The following is a 27,309-nucleotide window of genomic DNA, read 5'->3' as shown; positions in this document are numbered from 1 at the left end:
AAGCCTCGTTCTCAGCCCCTAATACTGCACCAGGAAATCCTGCTGGACGGGACTCTATTCTCCTCTATGTACGGACTCAATTACACGATATCTCCATGCTGGCTGAACGCCACTATTGAGGAATCTATGTGCTGAACTCGCTTTTATGCCATGTAAGTGGACAAATGCTTTTGTATATCTATTAAACTATTTGATCCTGACAGGAGGGGATTTGTTTGTTTGTTTTTACATGTATTTGGAGCTTGCTTCCTGCTTCCCTTATGAAAGCTTGCTCTGGAACATGGACTAGTCTGTATATACAAATATTTTTATACATTTGTTTCCCATTTTTATTTCAACTTGATTTATTATTCCAAAGACTTATTTTAACCACTTGCCGACCGCCTCACGCCGATGTACGTCGGCAGAATGGCACGGGCAGGCATAAGCACGTACATGTACGTGATTTGCCTCCCGCGGGTCGGGGGCCCGATCGGGCCCCCGCCCGGTGCCTGCGGCGGTCGGTTTTCGTTCGGGAGCGATCCCGGACGAGGGGACGGCCATTCATTCATGGCCACCCCCTCGCGATCGCTCCCGACGAATGGAAATCCCCGGTGACATCACTTCCTCTCCTGTAATGTAAACACAGGAGAGGAAGTGATGTATTCTCTCCTCCGTGTCGGTATTTTTCGTTCCGACACGGAGGAGAGCGGATCAGTGAGTTGCACCAACACATCCCACACACAGTAGAACATGCCAGGCACACTCACACCCCCCCTTTACCCCCCGATCACCCCCCCAATTACCCCTGCCCCCCCAGTCACAGTGACACCAATGTCATTTTTTTTTTTTTTTTTTTTTTTTTTGCATTGGTGTCATTTGTGACTGTAATAACTGTTAGGGCAGTTAGGGTTAGCCCCCTTTAGTTCTAATGTACCCCCCTAACCCCCCCAATAAAGGTTTAACCCCGTGATCACCCCCCGTCGCCAGTGTCACTAAGGCTGGGTTCACATTGCAGCGGTTTATGAGAACGAATGTGATTCGCACCGCACTGCAGTGCAAATCACATCCGATCTCTGTGCGATTCGAGTTCAGCCATTCGCCGCACCCGCCGCACCCGCCACACCCGCCGCACCCGCCGCAAATTCGCACGGGACCCTTTTTTTGGCCCGCAGCAGAATCGGATCGCATGGGTGTTCACACCATGCGATCCGAGTTTGCAGATCGCACTGCGATATGCGAACTGATCTGGGGGTGTCAGTAACATTTCACTGACACTCCCAGCAGTTCGCATAGGGCAGTGTGAACTGCCGCCGGGAGGCATGCGATGCGGGAACCCGCCGCGGATTCGCGGCGTTTCCGCATCGCTCCAGTGTGAACCCAGCCTAATAAGCGATCATTTTTCTGATCGCCGTATTAGTGTCACAGGTGACGCTAGTTAGGCAGGTAGGTATTTAGGTTCGCCGCAGCTTTTTATAGCGCTAGGGACCCCCATATACTACCGCATAAAGCCCCCTGATTGCCCCCTAGTTAACCCTTTCACCAGTGATCACCATATAACTGTTACAGGTGACGCTGGTTGGTTAGTTATTTTTTTATAGTTTCAGGGCACCCGCCATTTATTACCTAATAAAGGTTTAACCCCCTGATCACCCGGCAGGTGTCATTTGTGACTAATAACTGTTAGGGCAGTTAGGGTTAGCCCCCTTTAGTTCTAAGGTACCCCCCTAACCCCCCCAATAAAGGTTTAACCCCGTGATCACCCCCCGTCGCCAGTGTCACTAAGGCTGGGTTCACATTGCAGCGGTTTATGAGAACGGATGTGATTCGCACCGCACTGCAGTGCAAATCACATCCGATCTCTGTGCGATTCGAGTTCAGCTATACAGATAGTATGGCTGAATTCGTGTCGCACCCGCCGCACCCGCCGCAAACTCGCACGGGACCCTTTTTTTGGTCCGCAGCAGAATCGGATCGCATGGGTGTTCACACCATGCGATCCAAGTTTGCAGATCGCACTGCGATATGCGAACTGATCTGGGGGTGTCATTAACATTTCACTGACACTCCCAGCAGTTCGCATAGGGCAGTGTGAACTGCCGCCGGGAGGCATGCGATGCGGGAACCCGCCGCGCATTCGTGGCGTTCCCGCATCGCTCCAGTGTGAACCCAGCCTAATAAGCGATCGTTTTTCTGATCGCTGTATTAGTGTCACAGGTGACGCTAGTTAGGCAGGTAGGTATTTAGGTTCGCCGCAGCTTTTTATAGCGCCAGGGACCCCCATATACTACCGCATAAAGCCCCCTGATTGCCCCCTAGTTAACCCTTTCACCAGTGATCACCATATAACTGTTACAGGTGACGCTGGTTGGTTAGTTATTTTTTTATAGTTTCAGGGCACCCGCCATTTATTACCTAGTCTCACTAGTGTACCCCTAAATTTAGGGGTGTCTACTTTCTAAAATGGGGTCATTTGGGGGGGGGGGGGTTTGTGCCATCTTGGCATTTTATGGCCTTCAAAACTGTAACGCCCTTAGAAAGCCTGAAGGCGGTGCTTGGTTTTTGGGGCCCCGTACGCGGCTAGGCTCCCAAAAAGTCCCACATATGTGGTATCCCCGTACTCAGGAGAAGCAGCAGAATTTATTTTGGGGTGTCATTTCACATATGCCCATGGCATGCGTGAGCAATATATCATTTAGTGACAACTTTGTGAAAAAAAAAAAAAGTTTGTAATTTTCCCGCAACTTGTGGCAAAATATAAAATATTCCATGGACTCAACATGCCTCTCAGCAAATAGCTTGGGGTGTCTACTTTCTAAAATGGGGTCATTTGTGGGGGTTTTGTGCCATCTTGGCATTTTATGGCCTTCAAAACTGTAATAGGTAGTGAGAAGTGAACTCAAAAAATTACGCCCTTAGAAAGCCTGAAGGCGGTGCTTGGTTTTCGGGGCCCCGTACGCGGCTAGGCTCCCAAAAAGTCCCACATATGTGGTATCCCCGTACTCAGGAGAAGCAGCAGAATTTATTTTGGGGTGTCATTTCACATATGCCCATGGCATGCATGAGCAATATATCATTTAGTGACAACTTTGTGAAAAAAAAAAAAAAAAAAAAAAGTTTGTAATTTTCCCGCAACTTGTGGCAAAATATAAAATATTCCATGGACTCAACATGCCTCTCAGCAAATAGCTTGGGGTGTCTACTTTCTAAAATGGGGTCATTTGTGGGGGTTTTGTGCCATCTTGGCATTTTATGGCCTTCAAAACTGTAATAGGTAGTGAGGCGTGAAATCAAAAATTTACGCCCTTAGAAAGCCTGAAGGCGGTGCTTGGTTTTCGGGGCCCTGTACGCGGCTAGGCTCCCAAAAAGTCCCACATATGTGGTATCCCCGTACTCAGGAGAAGCAGCAGAATTTATTTTGGGGTGTCATTTCACATACGCCCATAGCATGTGTGAGCAATATATCATTTAGTGACAACTTTGTGTAAAAAAAAAAAAAAAAATTTTTTTTTGTCATTATTCAATCGCTTGAGGCAAAAAAATAAAATATTCAATGGGCTCAACATGCCTCTTATCAATTTCCTTAGGGGGTCTACTTTCCAAAATGGGGTCATTTGGGGGGGTTTTGTACTGCCCTGTCATTTTAGCACCTCAAGAAATGAGATAGGCAGTCGTAAACTAAAAGCTGCGTAAATTCCAGAAAACGTACCTTAGTTTGTAGATGTGACAACTTTTGCGCAAACCAATAAATATACAATTATTGACTTTTTTTTTACCAAAGACATGTGGCTGAATACATTTTGGCCTAAATGTATGACTAAAATTGAGTTTATTGGATTTTTCTAATAACAAAAAGTAGAAAATATCATTTTTTTTCAAAATTTGCGGTCTTTTTACGTTTATATCGCAAAAAATAAAAATCGCAGAGGCAATCAAATACCATCAAAAGAAAGCTCTATTTGTGGGAAGAAAAGGACGCAAATTTTGTTTGGGTACAACATTGCATGACCGCGCAATTACCAGTTAAAGCAGCGCAGTGCCAAAGTGTAAAAAGACCTCTGGTCATTTACCAGCAAAATGGTCCGGTCTGAAAGTGGTTAAGTGGCCAATATCTTTGCATTTCTCTCCTACCAGTAACAATGCCACTAACCACCTCTATTTGTCTGGTATTAGATATTAGAATTTACTCTGGAAAACTAAGCTAAGATGTTGTATGGATGTGAGGGTAGGGGAGGGTAGAAGAAGGGAAGGAGAGGGGTAGGGAAGGGGGAATGACGTGCAGGGGTTTTGACTCCTCGGTCACCACAAAAAGCCTCATTTTGTCTGTATGACACCCTAGTGTTGTATGTGGAGGGATGGAAGTGGCCCGCATGCTGTTGGTAGGCTCGTGGTTCATCACTGTTGTGTAGTTATTCGTGGTTCGGAAGTGAGTCCAGCAGGCCCAGGTGTGTGAGAAATTAGATGGGGCATCTCTAGTTATATGGATTAGTTCTTCCATTCCCGCAATTCTATTGATGCGATTGAACCATTCTGAGATGCATTAAAAGGAATTTGCAGTATGCGTGAGCCAATATAGTGGAGTGATGGAGGAGGAATTGAGCCGGGATCTGCTCCAGAGCATATGTGGAAATGAGGGAATGACACACCCCCTTCACACAGAAACAGAGCTAAGGCTATCAAACACAGGCTGTGTGCTGGAGTGTCCCTCCCCTGTCATACTTTTTCTCTTGGTGTCAGGAAACTTATCAGCGGTGATTAATGTTGATAGCAGAGGAATGAAACAGCAAATGGAAATGACACTTAGTTCTCTTAATTAAGACAAGTACATACTATAGATGGCTATGCTTTGTTCATATTTCATGTCTGTGGTTTACCACCTCTTTAAGCCATATACTTTACCATGCAAGTCTGGGTATCAGCAGGGCAGATAATGTGTGCCGTTCTGAAGGCCAGGGATGTAAACCACATATTAAAGTATGGACTGATAACACTAGGGAGGTCAATACATACATTTTGAAAGTTGGGTGACTCAGACAAAATATCAAACAAAGGTCGGTGAAAGTTGAGCAGACATAAAGTACATATGCAATATTTGTTTTAACTCCTAGCAAAAGTGCACATGGTGCCAGCAAAGCATTTCTGTGTATGTGTTATTCCTCTTGTACTTACTCCCTTAGATTGTTATTTTCTTCTAATGTAAATGCACTTTACAGTTCCCTGAATTGCAAGCAGGCACTGCACAACTGGGATGTATTTACTAAAGAAAAATGGTCTGTTTACTTTGCAAGGGGAGTTTCTCCAGGGCTAAAGGAATGTGGTAAAAATTATTTTCAAAGAGTACCCAGTTATGTGCAAGAAAAAAACAAGAAAAAAACAGCCCTTTTACTTGTACATGATTGGTTGATAGATGTCAGTAGAACTTCACGCTTTGGCATTATTGGAAGCACAAATGAAATGAAGTGAACAAAAGTTCTGTGTGCTTACACAATGTTTATTCATTGCATTGTATATGGATTGGTAATTTATAGCAACTTGGCACATCATATAATCTTGCACATATGAACCTTTTTGATCTTTTCTATATTGAATGGCCATGCCATACAATAAAGCATATAATTTGTTCCTGAATAAAATACAGTATATGAAATCATTGTACAAATATTTCATAAAAAGTGCATATATAAGTGATATAATAAATAGTATATCCAAAACATCTTTTAACAGTGAAAATATAAATATATATATTGTTCCAACTTCCAATAAAAAGCCAATAAACATTATTTCCACTCTTACCCAAAAAACTAAGAAGATCTTTTGGTAAACTTTAGATTAAAAGTGCGTACTGCAGCCAGAGTTGTTTTTTTAAACATCAAGAGGAACAAGAAAAAAACTAGACCAGAGTTGAGCTTAAAGGTATAAATGGCCATAAGGATGCAATCCAATGATACATTTGTGTCGTTTCAATGGTTTGGCCTTCTTTTATCTAGTCTTTAAATTGAGTATTGATAAGGACCCCTACTATAGCACGTTAACACATTAATCCTGGGGCTTTGTTTTGTTTTACCACATTAAGTGCTTCACTGTATGCTTCCTAGTAAAACAACAATGTAATAAGTAAACAGGACTACATTTAACAATGTCTCCCAATAGTAATCACGTCTGGCATAATGTATTGTAAGGTAGGAAGAAATATATAACATAATACACTAACAGGATTGGTAAACTGCCTGGATTTTTTTTTCTGCCCACCATATATTGTAAACACTCCAGTGAGTTCAATAACTGTCCTTTGGCTGCCAGAGCATGCTTTTACATTGGTCAACGCAGTTGAAAAATATAGCTCACATTTAAAAATTAAAAATTCTAGTATAATAAATGGGGACAGTTTTTTGCTTATAATTGCCTTAAAGTATCTTTTTGTTCTTGAAAATTCTGCTTTACATTCCAGTGCTCACTACTGGCATACCTGTGTGTTCTTTCATATACCTATATTGCAGAAGGAAGAGAGGACATTTCAGACCTGGTCTGTTGCTGAGTGCTGGTTACTGAGTGCAGTGGATCTAGCTCTTATGCAGTCATATTCAGATAGCAAATACAGCTGCTGTAACAGCAAAGTGGTTGTAAGTCTATGAACATAGGGATTGTTAGTTCAATGTCTATATGGATGCATAACTAATTATATTACTTTAGATTTTATGATCAGATAAAACTGTAAGCTATCAAGAGCTTCACAAATTCACTAATTTCAAAATCCTTTAAATGTATAATAATTTGAACAAATAATTATTCAAAATTGTATTCTGTTACCTCACTGAACTTTATTAAAATCTACTGCATGTGCTTTGTCTTACAACAGTATATCACGTTGTAATTGGTTAGGTTCTAAAATAAACAAGACAGAAGAATAATCAAATGAATAATGTAGACTTGGTTACTACATGATTTGACATTTTACATTAGTTTGAAAAAAATATTTTTGCTCTCAAGTCACTAAAGTGTAAGTATAATCTTACTTTACTCTTACCAAATTATGTACAATTCTTCATTGCAACACCAAAGAAGCCACAATCTAGAATTTAGATTAGCTGCTCCATACCAAAGCACTTGCCAGGAACTCCCTAAACACTCATACTTCCCAACAGTCCCAATGTTGGTGTCACCAAAGGCTGGGAAAAGGAAGACAAAGTAAAATATCGATTTTTTTTCATTTTAACTAGGTATAGTTTGTAAAAACTTTGGATGTTGTTTAAAGCAGAACTCCAGCTTTTTGACACCCATCAAATAAAAAACGTAGAACTAAGTTTTAAAAAGACTACTACACCTTAAAGGAGAGATTAATGACATGGAGGTCACTAGTAGGAAGCGTTGATTGTTGCAGAGGTTCAAAAAGATTGAAACTCCCAGAAGTGTTAGTCGCAGCACTGGACTACTCAGGATTGAAGTGATGTTCGGTGACATAGGCAGCAATGTAGGTAAGTATTAAAACACATGTAGCATTATTAAAGATACCTCAAGTAACTGACAGAGATTATTTAAGAATGTCCTCAAAAATGTTAAAGTTATTTCTTTCTAAATGCAGGTAACAATGTTAACTATTGCACAATACATGTAACTGTAGAGTAGTCTACTTTACAAAATTTAAACTCTTAACTTACCTCTGTCACTGAAGTCATCCACCAAGATAATTTCTTCTATGAGACTGTCTGGAGTTCTGTTAATCACACTGTGTATGGTCCTCAGTAGAGACGTCCACCCTTCATTGTGAAATGGAATAATAATGCTCGTATTTGGTAGTTTTTCCAAATAAAACTTGTGCTTGCAACTGAAAGAAATGATTCAAAATGAGTTATATCTAATAGTTGAAATGTAACCAAAAACATTAAAAAAATTGTTTATTTATTGACTAAATACATTAGATAATTTACTACTACTAGATCAAGATTTATTCTGGCAGTAGGAATGGTAAATATAGGAGATTATTTACACAAATAAAATGTATGAATGCAAACAGATTCTAATCTCCACAATAGTGCCTACATTTTTTTCCTTAAAAAGAATCTTGCAAACTATATCATAGAAAGACCGTTGTTTAAGGTTGTGTGTATTTAGGCCCTTATAACCGAACTGTAATTGAAAATTTAATTTTCTTCAAAAATGTAAATCGTTTTTCTGTGTTAAAGGAGTCATCCACTTAAATAAATAAGCAGTGCTGCTTTATTCATAGATATCTACATTAACTTGGTAAGTTAAAGCTATTCATTATTAGGCTAGTAGTCTAACAAATAAGCTTATTGTTATTCACCGTCAATCAGGCTTTGAGAGATCCAAAATACTCCCTTGTCTGCTCATTATACAGTTATATTTAGCCAATGACATCACTGAGCATCCACATCCAGTTTGTTTACAAACAGAAGATGGCTGAGGATCTGTCATTTGTGTTGGTAATGCAGTTGGGTGACACCATTATGTCAGTGGGTCATCATGTTTCACACTGGATAAACATAGCTGGACAACTTAAATAATTATTGGTTTACATTCAAAGACATTGTTTACTTCTATTTATTGAAATTGTATTAAATTACTTTTTAACAGTGTGAGTGTCTATTTACTTGTGACATTTTGTTGAGAATGAGTTAAAAGGGCCCATACCCCATTTTCTTGGGGGCAGATATCCGTGCCCCATATAATAAGTCAATGATGTCACCCAGGATCTCTAGCCATTTTGTTTACAAACAGCAGGTAGTCAGAGATCTGTCATAGTGTGGTGGATCAAGATAATTTCCTGTCATCTTGACCCACTCTTAGGCTTTCTTTTTGGCTCTTCAAGATTGTAAGGTAGTGGGTTCTCATGGCAAGTCATTGGCAACATCATTAAGGGGTGGGTTGTTGTTAATGCAGTTTACTGTGATTGATATTGCATCTACATCACAGGACAACAGGACTGATGAGGTTTTACATTGAAGGACATTTATTTACTTTTTTGGTGAATTTTTTTTATTAAAGCACTTTTTATGGCATGTGTAGTTATTTACCATTCTATTTTTTATTTTGCATTAAGGGGTACTTATGTACCTCATACATAGGGGGACATATATCTTTAGACCGATTTTTTATAAAAAGATACTTTTCCACCCTTTCTTGAAGGTAACCTTCCAATGTGGAAGGGGGGACCCCATGTCTATTTTAAAAGGATAATACATGTTTAAAAAAGAGAAACAATGGTGTGAGTTTCTGCTTAAAATTCATACTAGATCCATCTCCAAGCATGTAGGAAAGTGAGTACAGAAAGTGGGTCCCCTTCTCAGTCATACCAGGCCACATGCCTTTTACCTTTGTAAGGGTACCTTGCAAGAGGTGCAGCCAAGCCTCCCCTCCTTGCAAGTCACTGGGTCCTTATGTTGAGGGGTCAAGGGCATCATCTTCCTATCCTGTCTCCCAAAGGGATCTGGCTGTTCACAAGGGGAACATTCTGGAATCTGAAAGCAAGCCTTCTTTATAAGGGGGTTCCCCTATCTGCCCCCAGAGAATGTACTTGGGGTACATTAGTACCCCCCATTATTCATTCCTGAAAAATGTTAATGTAAATAATACGCACTGTGAAAAGTCTTCTAATAAAGAATATGTAATGTACATCCATTTTCAATTATGTAATCCAGCAATTTAGATCTAGCTGTCAATAATGATAACCTGCCCCCACAATGACCCACTGCCACGATTGTCCGATGCTTGATGGTCTTGCCCCATCTCACTACTGCTGCAAAATGGCTGGGATCCTGGGTGATGCATGACATATTTGGTCTATGAAATCTCAAGTAGGCTGGAGATCTGTTATTTACCAGCAATAGTGCTTTTTTCATGTCAAAGGATTAACTCATACTGTTCCATAACTTCAATTGCAGATAAAAGACATGTTACTTAAGTTATTTGTGCATATTTAATATTTCCCTTTAAGCTGCATTAAAAACAACTTTTCTTTGAGGGTATTTAAGAACAATTGGGGTTTTTATTTTTTTTATTTTAGAAAGGAGAATCCAACTAAAACATTAAAAAAAATGGTTTCCCTTATTTTAAGTTAAAAAAAGAATAGCAAATAATACAAATAGCAAATAATATTGTCAAGAAAGTACAAACCCCAAAATTATCCCTTTTTAGAAAGTAGACAACCTAAAGTGATCACATGTGTTGCTGCAATTTTTTTTCGAAAATTAAAAAAAAAAATGCTGATATTGAGAGGGTTAAAACATCTGCCCTGTATACAGTGTCTTGGAATGTAGCTGTCTTTTTCCACAGAGCTGGAATGCAAGAGCAGGCCACATTAACCAGGTGCATTCTGAATTAATTTTTGTAGTACTTGAGAGGAAAATTGTTATGATGGAGGAGGAAGAAGTTTTAGGTGTGTGTGAGTCCATGAATTGTTAAGTCACAGTTTGTATACTTGAGTACAGAGATTTTGTAGTCATGGGCATGACCAGAAGATATGTAGTAAATCTGCCTGTGGTGTACCACACTGCCAACAAGTATCAGGTACCAATTAATATATGTAATGTGGTAGCTCAGGGGTAGGATACCATCTTGTAACAATTCTATAGCTGGCTTCCTAATATCTACTACTTATACACTGACCAAAATTATAAACGCAACACTTTTGTGTTTGCCCCTATTTATCATGAGCTGAACTCAAAGATCTATGCCTTTTTTCTATGTACACAAAAGGCCTATTTCTCTCAAATATTGTTTACAAATCTGTCTAAATCTGTGTTAGTGAGCACTCCTCCTTTGCCAAGATAATCCATCCACCTCACAGGTGTGGCATATTAAGATGCTGATTAGGCAGCAAGATTATTGCACAGGTGTGCCTTAGGCTAGCCACAATAAAAGGCCACTCTCAAATGTGCAGTTTTACTGTATTGTGGGGGTCTGGGGGGTCCGAAAACAGTCAGTATCTGGTGTGACCACCATTTGCCTCATGCAGTGCAGCACATCTCCTTCACATAGAGTTGATCAGGTTGTTGATTATGGCCTGTGGAATGTTGGTCCATTCCTCTTCAATGGCTGTGTGAAGTTGCTGGATATTGGCAGAAACTGGAACACGCTGTTGCATATATTGATCCAGAGCTTCCCAAACATACTCAATGGGTGACATATCCGGTGAGTATGCTGTCCATGCAGGAACTGGGATGCTTCCAGCAACTGTGCACAGATCCTTGCAATATGGAGCTGTGCATTATCATGCTGCAACATGAGGTGATGGTCGTGGACAAATGGCACAACAATGAACCTCAGGATCTCATCACAGTATCTCTGTGCATTCAAAATGTCATAAATAAAATGCACCTGTGTTCATTGTCCATAGCACATGCCTACCCATACCATAACCCAACTGCCACCATAGGCCACTCAATCCACAATGTTGCAATCTGTTGCAACGGCTCGCCCACTCAATGCCATACACACTGTCTGCCATCTGCCCTGTACAGTGAAAACCAGGATTCATCCAAGAAGAGAACACTCCAAAGTGCCAGATGCCATCGAATGTGAGCATTTGCCCACTCAAGGTGAACTGCAGTCAGGTTGAGACCCTGATGAGGATGACAAGCATGCAGATGAGCTTCCCTGAGACGGTTTCTGACAGTTTGTGCAGAAATTCTTTGGTTATGCAAACCAATTGTTGCAGCAGCTGTCTGGGTGGCTGTTCTCAAACAATCTTGGAGGTGAATATGCTGAATGTAGAGGTGCTGGGCTGGTGTGGTTACATGGGGTCTGCGATTGTGAGGCTGGTTTGATGTACTGCCGAATTCTCTGAAATGCCTTTGGAGATGGCTTATGGTAGAGAAATTAACATTCAATTCAAGGGCAACAGCTCTGGTGGTCATTCCTGCAGTCAGCATGCCAATTTCACGCTCCCTCAAAACTTGCAACATCCAGTGCATTGTGCTGTGTGATCAAACTGTGCATTTTACTAAAAACAAAAATATAAGATTTGGAGAATTTGCAGAGATACCAAAGGGAGAAAAGATTGATCTGTCAGTATTTGGTTAGCTGTCAACCTGGTCAAGCTTTGGAGAAAAGGGAGTGCTAGATGTTTATTATGTACAGTCAAGCTGCACAAAGATTTATCTTGGCTACCACAGGTGAAGTATGGGTAGTCCACAATAGCGAGTAATAGGGAAGGAGGAGAAAAAATTTGAAAAAAACACTATTGTAAGCTCTTCAAATGGTGCAGTAGGTATGTAGTTTGACTTGTAAGTGCCATCCCACCATGAGTTTTTGGTCTGCGTAGGATAGAGTGTTTAATTCTGGCTGGTTTGGATGACCTAGCAAATTTATTGAGTATAGATTGTAATGAGTTGAAAAAGTTTGCAGGAATATGGATTGAGATTGCTTGGAGAGGGTATAGGATCTTAGTGGGATAGTTTGCTTGAGGACATTATACCTTCTCATCAAGGAAAAAGCCCTCAGGCTTTCACACTGGAGTGAATGGAGCCACTGTTTCAGGGCACTGTGCAGGCACTATTTTTAACAATATAGCATTTAAAAAGCACCTCAGTGTGAAAGGGGTCTAAAGTGGATTCACCCAGTATAAACCAGTATAAACTAATGGCACAGTATTAATGTATATATACATGCAAGCCTCCTGCATGTATCCCTACCTTGCAAATGTCACCCCCTTCATCAGTATGAGCCCCACAAAACTCTGGAATTGGTGGGTGGGTCTCTTTGCCGGAGCTCGGTGGGTGAAGTTGTGATGTCACAAGACTCCTCACCCAGCTCTACACTCTCCTACTCTTTCTGCAGGCATCCTGGGAGCTGACTGCACCATGTATATCCTCCTCAGTCACACAGATCTGCTGATCTCGAGGATCACCCCCCTTGATGATTAACACCCAGTCAAAATTTAGGAAAGGGACCACAAGACTTCAGCATGCCCAGTCATGTGGAACAGACAATCCTGGGAGAGCTGGAAAAGAAAGGAGGAGGGATGTGAAGTTGGTATCGTAACACTGTCTCTGCTATCATGCTCATTCATGATATAAAGAAATCAGATGTCAGTCACAGCAGTGGTGGATGTTGCGATACAAACGTATCTTTTATTTTTTAACGTAGTAAAAAAAAAAATACAAGAGGATTGCTCAGAGCTGGATTAACTCTTCATGGCAAGACTGGGCACAGATGACTTAACATACTCTACTGTACCAGGTAGAAGTCTTCATTAACCACTTGAGACCCGCGCTATAGCCGAATGACGGCTACAGCGCGGATCTCCTTTGCCGGGACGACGTCTATTGACGTCGTCCCGCGCACGAGCGGCCTGCACGCCCCCTGAGGGGCGCGCGCGGCGCGCTCTGTGATGGGCGAGTCTATGAGACTCGCCTGATCACCGATCCGAGCAAGGGGTCGATCCCGACCCCTTATCACGTGATCAGCTGTCAGCCAATGACAGCTGATCATGTGATATAACGGAGCCGGTAAGCGGCTATTATTCCTCCTCGCGCTGATAGCACGAGGAGAAAAAAAAAAGAGCCGATCACCGGCGGCCATGATTGGGACATCAGTCCCGATCACGGCCAGCCCTGCCAGTGCCCACCTGCCCCCTGCCAGTGCCCATCTGCCCCCTCATCACTAAACATCATTAAAAATAGGTGCCACCCAGCAGTGCCCATAGTGCCACCCAGCAGTGCCCACAGTGCCACCCAGCATTGCCACCCACCAGTGCCACAGTACCACCCAGCAGTGCCCACAATCTGCCTCAACAAAGGTGCTGCACCCCAGTGCCACATATTCGTGCCCATCAGTGTCATCTACCAGTGCCCATCAGTGCCTAGCAGTGCCGCCCATCAGTGCCCAGCAGTACCACCTATCAGAGCCACCTATCAGTGCCACCTATCAGTGCCCATCAGTCCCATCTATCAGTAGTGCCTATCAGTGCCCCTTAGTGCCACCCATCTGTGCCACCCATCCGTGCCATCTTATCTGTGCCCATCTTTGCCCATCAGTGCTGCCTTATCTGTGCCCATCGGTGCTGCCTTATCTGTGCCTATCAGTGCCCACCAGTGCAGCCTATCAGTGCCCACCAATGCAGCCTATCAGTGCAGCCTATCAGTGCCGCCTCATCAGCGCACTTCAATAAAGGAGAAAAATGACCTGTTTGCAAAATTTTATAACAAACTATTAAACATGATTTTTTATTTTTTTTTGCGTCTTTTTTTGTTTGTTTAGCAAAAAATAAAACTCCCAGCTGTAATTAAATACCACCAAAAGAAAGCTCTATTTGTGGGAAAAAAATGATAAAAATTTCATTTGGGTACAATATTGTATGCCCGCGCAATTGTCATTCAAAGTGCATCAGCGCTGAAAGCTGAAAATTGGTCTGGGCATGAGGGGGGTTTAAGTGCCCAGTAAGCAAGTGGTTAAAACATTTTTTTTTCAGGTTTACATCCACTTTAATTGAACAAGCTGATGTTAAAAGATAATTGGCCATCATGCACAGCTGCATCAGATTTTGCCTTCTCCAGGTTTAGTAAATCAATGCCAATATCTAAAATAAAGCATTGCTTCTACTTAAAAATATATACTATATAGATATATTACTGTATACATTATTTTGTTAATATTAAATAATTACAAAGTTATTGTTAAAAAATCAGGTAAACAGCAGAAATATAAAAACTGCTCTAGTCCACAGGGAGGGGAGTAGAGATGTGGGAGCTGAAGTGGTTAAAATATGCTGTTTTTAGTACTGTTTACTTGTATGAATGTTAAGTCTCTTTTTGCATATTATGGATAAACAATTCAGGGAGTTTGCCATGATGCTCTTAAGTATACTATTTGTATAAGAATAATATTTGATTGAATATGCAAAACCATTTGATTGAAAGGTTGGGTTGGCGAGTGAATACTGTTTGATATCCTCTTTAGGTCTCTCCCTGCTGGACAAGTGAGGTAGAGTGCAGTGAGGCGCGTGATTTTAACATTGGTTTGCAAGCATTTAATACTTATGCACCATCTGCATTCTCCTAAGGAAGTGTTATTCATGAAACTTGTTGAGCTAAATATTTTCTTGGTCCCACCAAGGAAGAGATATAATAACTGCATAGACCTACCAGTTATATTTATAACATTTAAATTCAGGTATATGGTGCATTCTGTGTAGAAGGTGTTGAAATTCAACCAATATAATGTAATTTTGATACCAATAAAAACTTTTTTTTTCTTTACAAGTTCTTATTATATAGTTATGGAAATAAAGTTTTATATTAATTTGTATCTGCAAACATTTAACGCACCACTAATAAGTGTCTCGGATATCTTTTGTGCAGACAGCCATGCTTGCAAGTATACATGTCTATCCTGTCTATCCTGTAAAAAAACTTATGGTGTAGAATTCAATTCATGCATGGATTTCTGATGATGTGTATGGACATAATCTAAGCTTTGCATTAAATTTTATGCTGTTAAAAATCCATTTGAATACTGTAGTGGTTCTATAAATTCCTTAAATCTTATTGACTAACTTTAAACTTAAAAATCCCTTTACATGAGACAGCTGCCTTAAAGGCAAAAGGAGTTTACGGATGCAAGCTGTATCATTTGTAATGATGTAATGAATTGGTAACTACCTTTGGCCCACAATAACCTCTTGCTCTTAAATGCCAATATACAGTGAATAGCTAGTGATCTGCTGATAAAGCACTTTACTCTAATAGGAATGAGAGGGTCAGGGCTAGTCATTAATTTTTTAACTATTATTGATTAGGAGGAAAGCTCGAGTAATGCTAAAAAGTCCTACTAATCTAATACTAGTATGGAAAACAGGAAAATAAATCTTTCTTATTGCACAGTGGCTGAAAACATACAAATAAGAAATATGAATGGCATTGTGGCTTAAAGCACCAGGTCAGCTAAAGTTCACAGAAGAATATGTATGAGGCAGAATAAAGTCTTGACCCAACCCTTGTCATTGGTTTGAAATATTAATGGTATTAAAAATAGAAATTCAGCAAGAAAAGATACCTTTATGCACTTATGCATTATTACACGAAGGGAAATGCTCCTTTTCTGTAATTATTTTGGTACATTTAGTTATTCTTCCAGAGAGTGCTACACAAATGGGATTTATGAATGGATTATACTGCCAAAATGCCATCCACAGAAGTGTGACCATCTGGAGTGTTCTGTTGATATACTAACACCATCCCAGCAATCACCTTTAATGGAAGCTAAACAAAAATGCAGAACTATGAGGATTCCAATTGCATCTTTAGAACAAGACATTTTTATCCTTGAACAAATTACACCTTAAAATTGTCATCATCTCTCAATGCTTCTATTCTGGACACTTGACTTCAAAACAGTGAGCATAAACATATTCATGAGAATATAATTTCAGTTAAAAAAAAAAACACAAATGAGAAAGACGATGTAGTTAGACTTCTGATTTGCATCTGCGGCACATTATCTGTTGGCAAAGTAGCACTATCAAGAGGTTCTCTTTTTCATGTTTTTTGGCAGTGCCAATTCATTATTTCTTTCTGGAGAATGCTTACAACTTTGCTTAGTTAATTTCTTTCCACCACAGTCCCATGACACCAACTGACTCATTCTCAGGGCATACCTGTGAAAGGTGTCTTTGCTGCCAGTAGGAAACTGGCCACACATATTTTAACATCCAGATGCAGAAATTCTTTGTAATGCAAATCAATGTAATTTTCCATCAAAAGTTGGACTTCTCTGCAGAATACATTTCAAACAGTATGTTGTATAAACAAATGACTGCTGGTCAAAAAAAATAATAATTTTTCTGCATACTCAAGTGATCCACCTGAGAAATGTTGCACCTTTAAACCCCTCCACAGTAGTGAGACAGCACTGTAAGCCAGTAAGGTTCTACAGCTTTGCTTGGTACTGTCAATCTAACATCTGGGAGAATCTTGACACAGAGAAAAGAGTGAGGATTCCATTAGTGTGCTGCTACTCCTTCATTGCCCAGGCCCTTGATTAGAAGGGCTGTGCAATCCTGCACACACAGCCTGCTGGTCTCCAGTAAGACCTGGATAAAGGATTAGAGGCTTCATCCCTTCCAAGACAATCTGGGAATTACAAAACACAAAAAAATAAAAAAAAATGTCTTGCCTATAATAGCCATTTTGGGACAACTCAGTCTGCCTTCTTGAGAACCCTGTGTGCCATTTATCTGTTCTTACACAGTGGCACAGCTCTGTGATATGTATATACTGTATATATGTAGCGGCACACCCATAACGGCTGCTAATTTGTTACTAATAATTTACTAATAATTTGGTTACTTAGCAATCTGCCAATAACCCTGCTGCCAGGCTGCCAGGCTCCCCACATTCAGACAAGACAGGAAACAATCATTTGCATGGTGCTGTTGCATTTATTGCAGGATTCAACTTTGGTGGAACAAAGGGGTGATATGAGATGCCCATAGCAATTGGTGTATTGTTTGACAATACTGAATAGCCTTAGCTTGAACGTTGTAGTACATCTAGTATTCTCAGCAAATTCCTGAAACACTATTTCTTCACTTCCAATTTTGACAATGAAGAATCACTCTGAATAATTCCACCTTGCAGACTGGGACGGTTTCTAAGCATCAAAGATCCAGAGGCCTAACACAACCTCTCCCTGATGGATCAATGAGAAAAAAGCCACACAGTCTTTGGAAGATGTTACTAATGTGCTAACCAGACCAAAGATAGCATGGTATCACCCCCCCCCCCCCGTTGGCCTGACACATGGTAAAGACCGGACTACTGCTCCCTGCCAGTCCATGGCTGTCAATGCTGTGTTCGGCCACAGCATTCTACACTGTTCTTGATAACTTCTCTTGTTCTGTTACACTGACCTTTGGTTACCTGACCGCTCTGTGCCCCCGGTCACAGAACGGTACTCTACTCCCTTCCACTTTTACTGCTACTTATTCTATCCTGATCTTGTTCAGCATTCAAGTCCTGTGTTCTCCAGTCACAGCAGCTTGATATCTTTTTAACCACTTGCTTACTGGGCACTTAAACCCCCCTCCTGCCCAGACCAATTTTTAGCTTTCAGCGCTGATGCCCTTTGAATGACAATTGCGCGGTCATACAACACTGTACCCAAATTAAATTTTTATCATTTTTTTTTCCCACAAATAGAGCTTTCTTTTGGTGGTATTTAGTTACAGCTGGGAGTTTTCTTTTTTGCTAAACAAACAAAAAAAGATGCAAAATAAAAAAAATAAAAAATCATGTTTAATAGTTTGTTATAAAATTTTTCAAACAGGTCATTTTTCTCCTTCATTGAAGTACACTGATGAGGTGGCACTGATAGGCTGCACTGGTGGGCACTGATAGGCATAGTTAAGGCGGCACTAATAGGCACAGATAAGGTGGCACCGATAGGCACAGATAAGGCAGTACTGATGGGCACAGATAAGGCGGCACTGATGGGCAAAGATGGGCACAGATAAGATGGCATGGATGGGTGGCACGGATGGGTGGCACTAAGGGGCACTGATAGGTACCACTGATAGATGGGACTGATGGACACTGATAGGTGGCACTGATAGGTGGCTCTGATAGGTGGCACTGCTGGCACTGATGGGCGGCACTGATGGGCATTGATGGGCACTGGTAGATGACACTGATGGGCACGGATATGTGGCACTGGGGTGCAGCACCGTTGTTGATGCAGATTGTGGGTGGCACTGTGGGCACTGATGGGTGGCACTGTGGGCACTGATGTGTGGCACTGTGGGCACTGCTGGGTGGCACTGTGGGCACTGCTGGGTGGCACTTACGGGGGGCACTTATTTATTCCTGAGGGGGGCAGATGGGCACTGGTAAGCTGGCCGTGATCGGGACTGATGTCCCGACCACGGCCGCCGGTGATCGGCTCTTTTCTTTTATAATAATAGCCAATTACCGTCTCCGTTGTATCACATGATCAGCTGTCATTGGCTGACAGCTGATCACGTAGTAAGGGGTCGGGATTGACCCCTTGCTCGGATCCGTGATCAGGCGAGTCTCATAGACTCGCCGATCACAGGGGGCGCGCAGGCCGCTCGTGCATGGGACGACATCAATAGATGTAGTCCCGGCAAAGGAGGTCCGCGCTGTAGCCGTCATTTGGCTATAGCGCGGATCTCTAGTGGTTAAAGACGAAGATCTTTATCTGAAACTCTCTCTCTGCCTTTCCTCCATCCCTCCTCCACGCTAGGCGCATCCCCTCGTGGGGATGCCCAGAACAGCACCTCACTATTCCATGCTGTCTTTCCTTTACTCCAGACTCCTCCCTGGCAGCATGTGACCCCAGCTTATATGGGAGGCCTGCCTCCTGCCAATACCAAAGATAATTGGTGAGGGCTCCTGACATGAGCTACCTGCCACTCAGACTTCAGGTCCAACCCATATTCCAGAACAATCTTTCTGAAAGCAGGGAGGGCATCTCTAAATCAGAGCACCCCCACCACTACACTGAACACTCCCAGTCCCAAATCAAAACAACCAGGCCTAGCCTAAAGCACAGGCCTGGCTAAATGTACCTGCACTTGGGCCCTGAGCTAGAAAAATCATATTCTAGCACCCACCTTTAGGTAGAGGGTGCTATGCCACTGCACTATGTCAAGGTAGTGTTTTTATTTATAACCAGAATATGTTCTGCTCCACCTATTATTCCAAAAGATCCTATATATTACAAATATCTGCATGTTGCTGCTCACACTAAACTGTGTTCTCACATCCAATGATATAGCTTCATCATACAGTGCAGCACAAAATATTCAAACCACATAAATCTCCACAATGTGCCCCTTAATAGATATCACCTTTAACCATTAAAATTTACCATATATAAATAAATTAAAAATTAGAACATAGATCAATGTTATTCTCTTGTATACTATATGTCCACCCACACCTGTTTTACATGTGATTGCATGCACTAAGAGTCCTCAAAATGATTCATTTATAATAAACAAATTGTATCCACGGTTTTCTTTTTAATTCCTTCTCACGCACTTTCCCAAATGGTTCCACCACTATTAACACCGTTGACCTAACAAGAAAAAACAGGTCACCATGCGCATTCCCCTTTAAAGGGTCTAACTCCACTCCACTGGGCCCACTTGGACATCTTTATAGCTCTTGGCAATTGGAACGACCATATACTCTAATACCTATTTCATAACTCCTCTGCTCAATGATTACCCTTAAGAAAGTCACGTGGGGCAGCGATGAAACATGTCAGGGTGGAGCCTAATGATATCATCACGCTACCCAGAAGTAGCTACCGGATTGCTTGTGAGGTGATGCCGAGGTCTTTATCTTAAAGGGGCAATACACCTGTAATATTGTAGTAACTTTATTGTGGTAGGAGGAGTTAGCAGAAAGGGTGAGGAGGTGGAAATACCTGGAGGCACCCTGAGGAGTTGAATGAGTATTTATATGTGGTAAATTGTATTAGTTAAAGGTGATAGATATTGTGGGTCACATTGTAGAGATTTATGTGTTTTTAAATGAGAATTTATTGTCAAAGTTTGGAGTGAAACTAGTCCCGGGGTCAGCAACCCATTGATCACAATCTACCAATTGACCGCAAGTAGGTGACCGGTAGATCTCATGCTTATCCCTGCCTTTCTGAACTGCAACTGGCTGAACTGTGCAGGAAAGCCGCACATGCTGGGAACCTGTCCAAAGCTGACAAAGGAACTCTCTGCCCCCACAGCATTCCCTCTGCTAATGTGTGGCTGCAAGGTGTGGGAAGCCTCTGTAGTCTATGCAGCGAGGTTCAGGCTGAGGGTCCAGGAAAGTCTCTGCCGCCAATGATAACAGATGAGCAGAGCAAGGAAATAATCTGTCGCTGATGACAGCATGTGGATGGAGCTAGGAAAGTATCTGCTTCTGCTCACATCAGCCTGGGCCTGGCTCTTCCAGATGGCAACTAACCTGGAGTGCATTGTGCTGACCCCTCCCTCTTTCTCAGTCTATCAAAAAACACTTATGGATGACATCATGTGGATGGGGGGAGGGCTGCATCTCTGCATCAGGTAACATTTTTGTCATCCTGAGCCCCCAGTGGTGTACTCTCCAAATTCCTCAGTAGGGGTGAGCCGAACACCCCCCAGTTTGGTTCACAGCAGAACATGTGAACATGCAAAAAATTTGTTTGAACACGCAAACTCTGTTAGTCTATGTGACACGAACATAAAAAATCCAAAGTGCTAATTTTAAAGGCTTATATGCATGGTATTGTCATAAAAAGTGTTTGGGGACCTGGGTCCTGCTCCAGGGGACATGTATCAATGCAAAAAAAAGTTTTAAAAACTACAGTTTTCGGGAGCAGTGATTTGAATAATGCTTAAAGTGAAACAATAAAAGTGAAATATTCCTTTAAATTTCGTACCTGGGGGGTGTCTACAGTATGCCTGTAAAGTGGCGCATGTTTCCCGTGTTTAGAACAAAATGACATTTCTAAAGGAAAAAATAATAAATACACATAAAAGTCAATTAATAAAACGGCATGGGATTCCCCCACAGGGGAACCCCGAACCAAAATTTTAAAAAATAAAAATCCTTCAGGTCTGGTATGGATATTAAGGGGAAACCCGCACCAATTTTTTTTTTAAATGGCGTGGGGTCCCCCCAAAAATCCGTACCAGAGCACACAGCCTGGCAGACCACAGGAAAAGAGGGGGGACGAGAGAGTGCCCCCCCTGAACAGTACCAGGCCACATGCCCTCATCATGCAAAGCACCTTATCCTCATGTTGATGGGGAGAAGGGTCTCATCCCCACAACCCTTGCCCGGTGGTTGTGGGGGTCTGCGAGCAGTGGGCTTATCGAAATCTGCCTCCTTTAACAAGGGGACCCCCAGATCCCACCCCCTGTGTGAAATGGTAATGGGGTAAAAATGTACCCCTACCATTTCACAAAAAGTGTGTGAAAATGGTAAAAAAACACAAGACACGGCTTGGGACAATCCTTTATTAAAAAATAAAAAAATAAAAGTGTCCCACGAAGTCCATTCATCTTCTTTTCTCGCTCCGATGGACGAAAAGAAAAAAAAAGCTGCACGCCGACACCGGTTTGCCTCCATGACAGGCACCCACCATAATGACCGCCTCTCAGATGTAAGCTCTTTTATAACTGAGGGCGGTTATAACCTGAAGGGTCTGGTATGGATTTTGAGGGGGACCCCCACGCATTTATTTTTCATTTTGGTTCGGGGTTCCCCTGTGGGCAAATCCCATGCCGTTTTTTTCCATTACTTTTATGTGTATTGCCGGGACCAACAATTCATTATAGCCGCAAGTATTGTACTTTTAAATGACTTTTTTCCTTTAGAAATGTAATTTTGCTCTCGGACTGTTATAAACATGGGAAACATGCACTACTTTACAGGCATACTTTAGACACCCCCCAGGTACGAAATTTAAAGGAATATTTCACTTTTATTGGTTCACTTTAAGCATTATTAAAATCACTGCTCCCGAAAAAACATAAATTTTTAAAACGTATTTTTGATTTGATACATGTCCCCTGGGGCAGAACCCGGGTCCCCAAACACTTTTTATGACAATACCATGCATATAAGCCTTTAAAATGATCACTTTTGATTTCTCCCATAGACTTTTAAAGGGTGTGCCCCCTCATGTTCGAGTCAAACTCAGGTTCCACTCAAACATAAAGCTCAACCCCACTCCTCAGTAATGTGCCCCCTGATACCCCAATGGCATGCACCCCCTGAGGCCTCCAGTGGCATTTCCGCCTGATTCCCCCATACCATGCAATCCTGACCCCCCTGTACCATGCCCTCTTGACCTTCCTGTGCCAGGCCAGCCATATACTCAAATACTGTATATCTTTTTCTTTAATTTTGTTGTGCCCTTTGTTATAAAAATGCAGCATTCAATTATTGGGACTATAAGTAAAATATTTCGGATGTTTCTATTACAGCTAAATGGCCACTTTAATCTACTTTGATGATAGCTTTTCCTGGTTACAACAGCTAACCTATAAAATGAGTTCCAATACGTCACCAACATCTGTTGACACAGTAGACATTTACACTGATTCAGGAAAAAAGTTTATACTTTAAAATTAAGTGACCATTCCCTTCAATTATACAATAATTTGCAAAGTGTTTGAAAATTGTTTGCATATGATCATATGATATGATCATATATCCCAAGTGAACATGAATGATACTTTTCACAAGATTGGAAAATGTAAGTATTCACATAATTTTTGAGTGAAGTTTGTCAGCTCCTTTGGCAAACCAGCCTAACCAACTGTTTAACAAAAAAAAATGTATATTACATAGCGACAGTTAGGTTTGTAATGTGCATCAATATTGGATTTGCACCTGAATCTTCCTGGGTAAAATAATCAAACCTTACCTACTTAATTTGTGAAATTTCACAAGTCTAAAATATCTAAACCTCACCAGTTAGCCAATATAATGTTAGAATATTTGTGCTTACAAATATAATTCCCTAAACTTGGCATTCCCTTCCAACAACATTTGAATCCCATTTGAATCACTTTCAAATTCTGACTACATCACACAAATACAGAGCTGTATATATTTTACCTGAGAAATCTACTACTAAAATAAAATCTCAAAATTATTATCAGCATCAAATATTATGTAGCACTGCTAGTGTTGTGCTCCAATTTACTTGGCATTTAGCAAAGCTGGCACTTTTCCTTGTAGGTTGAAGTGGTATGCTTTCTATTTAGTGCTATTTTATTTAATTTTTCTCTTCACAAATTATATTTCCTTGCACAAAATTATATTACAGACATGGTGCCAGATATCCATCACCTGCAAATGGCTAAAATTACAAAGGATGGCTTGGATATATCAATAAATACTAAGAAGCAGGTTTATATAACTTCACTGAGCTTGTTTCCTCTGTGAGAATTATATCCTGACTTGTTTTGCTTTTTAATTTTTTTGAAAGCCAAACCACTATTATCTTTGACTTCATTTTAATTGTCCTTGGAGGGATCATGTTGAAAATAATTCCTAACAAACACCTTATGTTTGGTTATGATTGAGTGAGCAGGATCATAATCCCATTTTTGCGTTTATCATACCCTAAGGACAAAGCTAACTCTTTATAGGAATCTGTAAACTACACATTTTCTAGGGAAGAAAGAAAGAAAGAGAAAGAAAGAAAGAAAGAAAGAAAGAAAGAAAGAAAGAAAGAAAGAAAGAAAGAAAGAAACCAATGACATTAACGTCTGGGGAATCCCATATATTATACATATAAATTCCATATATAAAAATATTTGTGTTGATTTTTAAAGATTAACTCCACTTTTGTGGGAAAAAATATATAGCGTGTACAATTACAACTCAAAGCATATTGTAATTAAATGTTATTATCTTTCTTTTTTAATCTGCAGTGCTGTAATTTTCTGTAAAATGCAATGCAATATGGCTACCTGTAAGCATACTGTACAGAGATGGTGTACAGAATACCCCCTGAAAATGTCACTTACTTACTGATTTGGCTAACATACAAGTTTGATTTCTTGCATCCCCTGCAACAACAATGTCACTTTTGTTGAGATACTCCCAAAAGGAAATAACAATGAAGGGGATGCAAACCTTGCCAATTTCCTCAGACGAGAGCCCTGCAGGCGCAGCAGCTGATTGATAATTATAAAATCACTCCCATACAGATTCACACATGGACACAGAAAAACAAATATAATTTCCTTTAAAATAACAAAATGTAGGAATCTGCAACAAAGTTTGTTAAAATCCTTACAATGTACATAGATCACCCAGAAGGGAAATGTTTTTTTCTCAACAAAAGTGGATTACTCTTTAACCGGTTCCTGACCAGCGCACGACGATGTACGTCGACAGAATGGCACGGGCAGGCATATTGGCGTACAGGTACGTTCAATCTTCAATGCCACCCTGCCATCGGGAGCGCGCCGGCGGCCGCGTGCTCCCGCGCTGGTCGGGACCTCCGTGAGTCCAGTCGCGGGACCCGCGGACTCGATCGCCACGGGCATCCCCGCGATCGTCTCACGGGACGGCTGAATGGAGGAAATGCCGTGTAAACAGCATTTCTCCATTCTGCCTAGCAACTAGTGACGCTGATCTCTGCTCCATGTGATTGGAGCAGAGATCAGTGTTCACTAAATGAAAGCCCAACCCCCCCACAGTTAGTAACACACCCCTAGGAACACTTAACCCCTACACTGCCACCCACTGGTTAACCCCTTCACTGCCAGTGTCATTTACACAGGAATCACTGCATTTATATAGCAGTGATTACTGTATAAATGACAATGGTCCCAAAAATGTGTCAAAAATGTCCGATGGGTCCCCCACAATGTCGCAGTCACAATAAAAATCGCTGATCACTGCCATTACTAGTAAAAAAAAATAATAATAAAAAATTATTAATAAAAATGCTATAAAACTATCCCTATTTTGTAAACGCTATAACTTTTGCGCAAACCAATCAATAATCGCTTATTGCGATTTTTTTTACCAAAAATATGTAGAAGAATACGTATCGGCCTAAACTGAGGGAAAAAAATGTTTTTTTATATATTTTTGGGGGATATTTATTATAACAAAAAGTAAAAAATAATGCGTTTTTTTCAAAATTGTCGCTCTATTTTTGTTTATAGCGCAAAACATAAAACCCGCAGGGGTGATCAAATACCACCAAAAGAAAGCTCTATTTGTGGGAAAAAAAGGACATCAATTTTGTTTGAGAGCCACGTCGCACGACCGCGCAATTGTCAGTTAAAGCGATGCAGTGCCAAATCGCAAAAAGTGGTCTGGTCTTTGACCAGCAAAATGGTCCGGTCTGTAAGTGGTTAAATAAAAACATTTTTCACTCGGCTTTGCATTCACATAGAAAGACAGATAGATAGATAGATAGATAGATAGACAGACAGACAGACAGACAGACAGACAGACAGACAGACAGACAGACAGATAGATAGATAGATAGATAGATAGATAGATAGATAGATAGATACATACATACATACATACATACATACATACATACATAAGTATCTCACAAAAGTGAGTACACCCCTCTAATTTTTGTAAAAAACTCTCTGAGTATCTCAAAAAAAGAATTGTTGCTCTACAAAAAGATGGCCTAGGCTATAAGAAGATTTCCAAGATTGCAAAGACCCTGAAACTGAGCTGCAGCACTGTGGACAAGACCAGAGGTTTAACAGGACAAGTTCCACTCAGAACAGGCCTCGCCATGGTGGACCAAAGAAGTTGAGTGCATATGCTCAACATCATATCCAGAGGTTGTCTTTGGGAAATAGACATATGAGTGCTGCCAGCATTGCTGCAGAGGTTGAAGGGTGGGGTCAGTCTGTCAGTGCTCATACCATACGCCGCACACTGCATTAAATTGGTCTGCGTGACTGTCATCCCAGAAGGAAGTTTCTTCTACAGATGATGCACAGGAAAGCCTACAAACAGTTCGCTGAAGACAAGCAGACTAAGGACATGGATTACTGGAACCATGTCCTGTGGTCTGATGAAACCAAGATAAACATATTTGGTTCAGATGATGTCAAACGCATGTGTCGGCAACCAAGTGAGGAGTACAAAGAGAGGTGTGTCTTGCCTACAATCAAGCATGGTGGTGGGAGTGTCATGGTCTTGGGCTGTATGAGTGGTGAACCATGCCAACTTTTACTATGATCCCCTCCTTCAGAGACTGGGTCACAGGGCAGTATTCCAACATGATAATGACCCCAAAAACACCTTCAAGATGACCACTGCCTTGCTAAAGAAGTTGAAGACAAAGGTGATGGACTGGCCAAGCATGTCTCCAGACCTAAAACCTATTGAGTATCTGTGGGGCATCCTCAAATGGAAGGTGGAGGAGTGAAAAGGTCTCTAACATGGAGTGGAAGAGGACTCCAGTGGCAACCAGTGAAGCTTTAGTGAACTCCATGCCCAAGAGGGTTAAGGCAGTGCTGGGAAATAATGGTGGCCACACAAAATATTGACACTTTGGGCCCAATTTGGACATTTTCACTTAAGGGCGTACTCAGCGGTTTAGACATTAATGGTTGTGTGTTGAGTTATTTTGAAGGGACAGCAAATTTACACTTATACAAGCTGTACACTCACTACATTACATTGTAGCAAAGTGTAATTTCTTCAGTGTTGTCATGAAAAGATATAATAAAATATTTACAAGAATGTGAGGGGTGTACTCAGTTTTGTGAGATACTGTAGATAGATAGATAGATAGATAGATAGATAGAAGAACTCTGGGAAAAGTAAATATATTAAAAATGCCTGTAACAAATAAATC

The 27,309-nt window shown here is 41.1% G+C and overlaps 1 protein-coding gene across 1 annotated transcript in view; it reads right to left on the bottom strand.

Annotated features, from left to right (window-relative positions):
• The window catches only part of GALNTL6 (polypeptide N-acetylgalactosaminyltransferase like 6), a 1,867,045-nt gene that overhangs the window by 1,179,002 nt on the left and 660,734 nt on the right, over positions 1-27,309 (bottom strand). The window contains exon 4 of the mRNA XM_077477209.1: positions 7,635-7,801. Coding sequence (XP_077333335.1) covers positions 7,635-7,801 — 167 coding nt within the window. The remainder of the gene's footprint in view (positions 1-7,634; positions 7,802-27,309) is intronic.

Source organism: Lithobates pipiens, unplaced genomic scaffold (genome assembly GCF_037356315.1).
Source record: "Lithobates pipiens isolate NorthernLeopardFrog02 unplaced genomic scaffold, aLitPip1_a1.2 Scaffold_13, whole genome shotgun sequence".
Lineage (NCBI taxonomy): Eukaryota > Metazoa > Chordata > Amphibia > Anura > Ranidae > Lithobates > Lithobates pipiens.
Note: the sequence above shows the minus strand (reverse complement) of the source record. Positions and strands in the feature narration are given on the sequence as shown.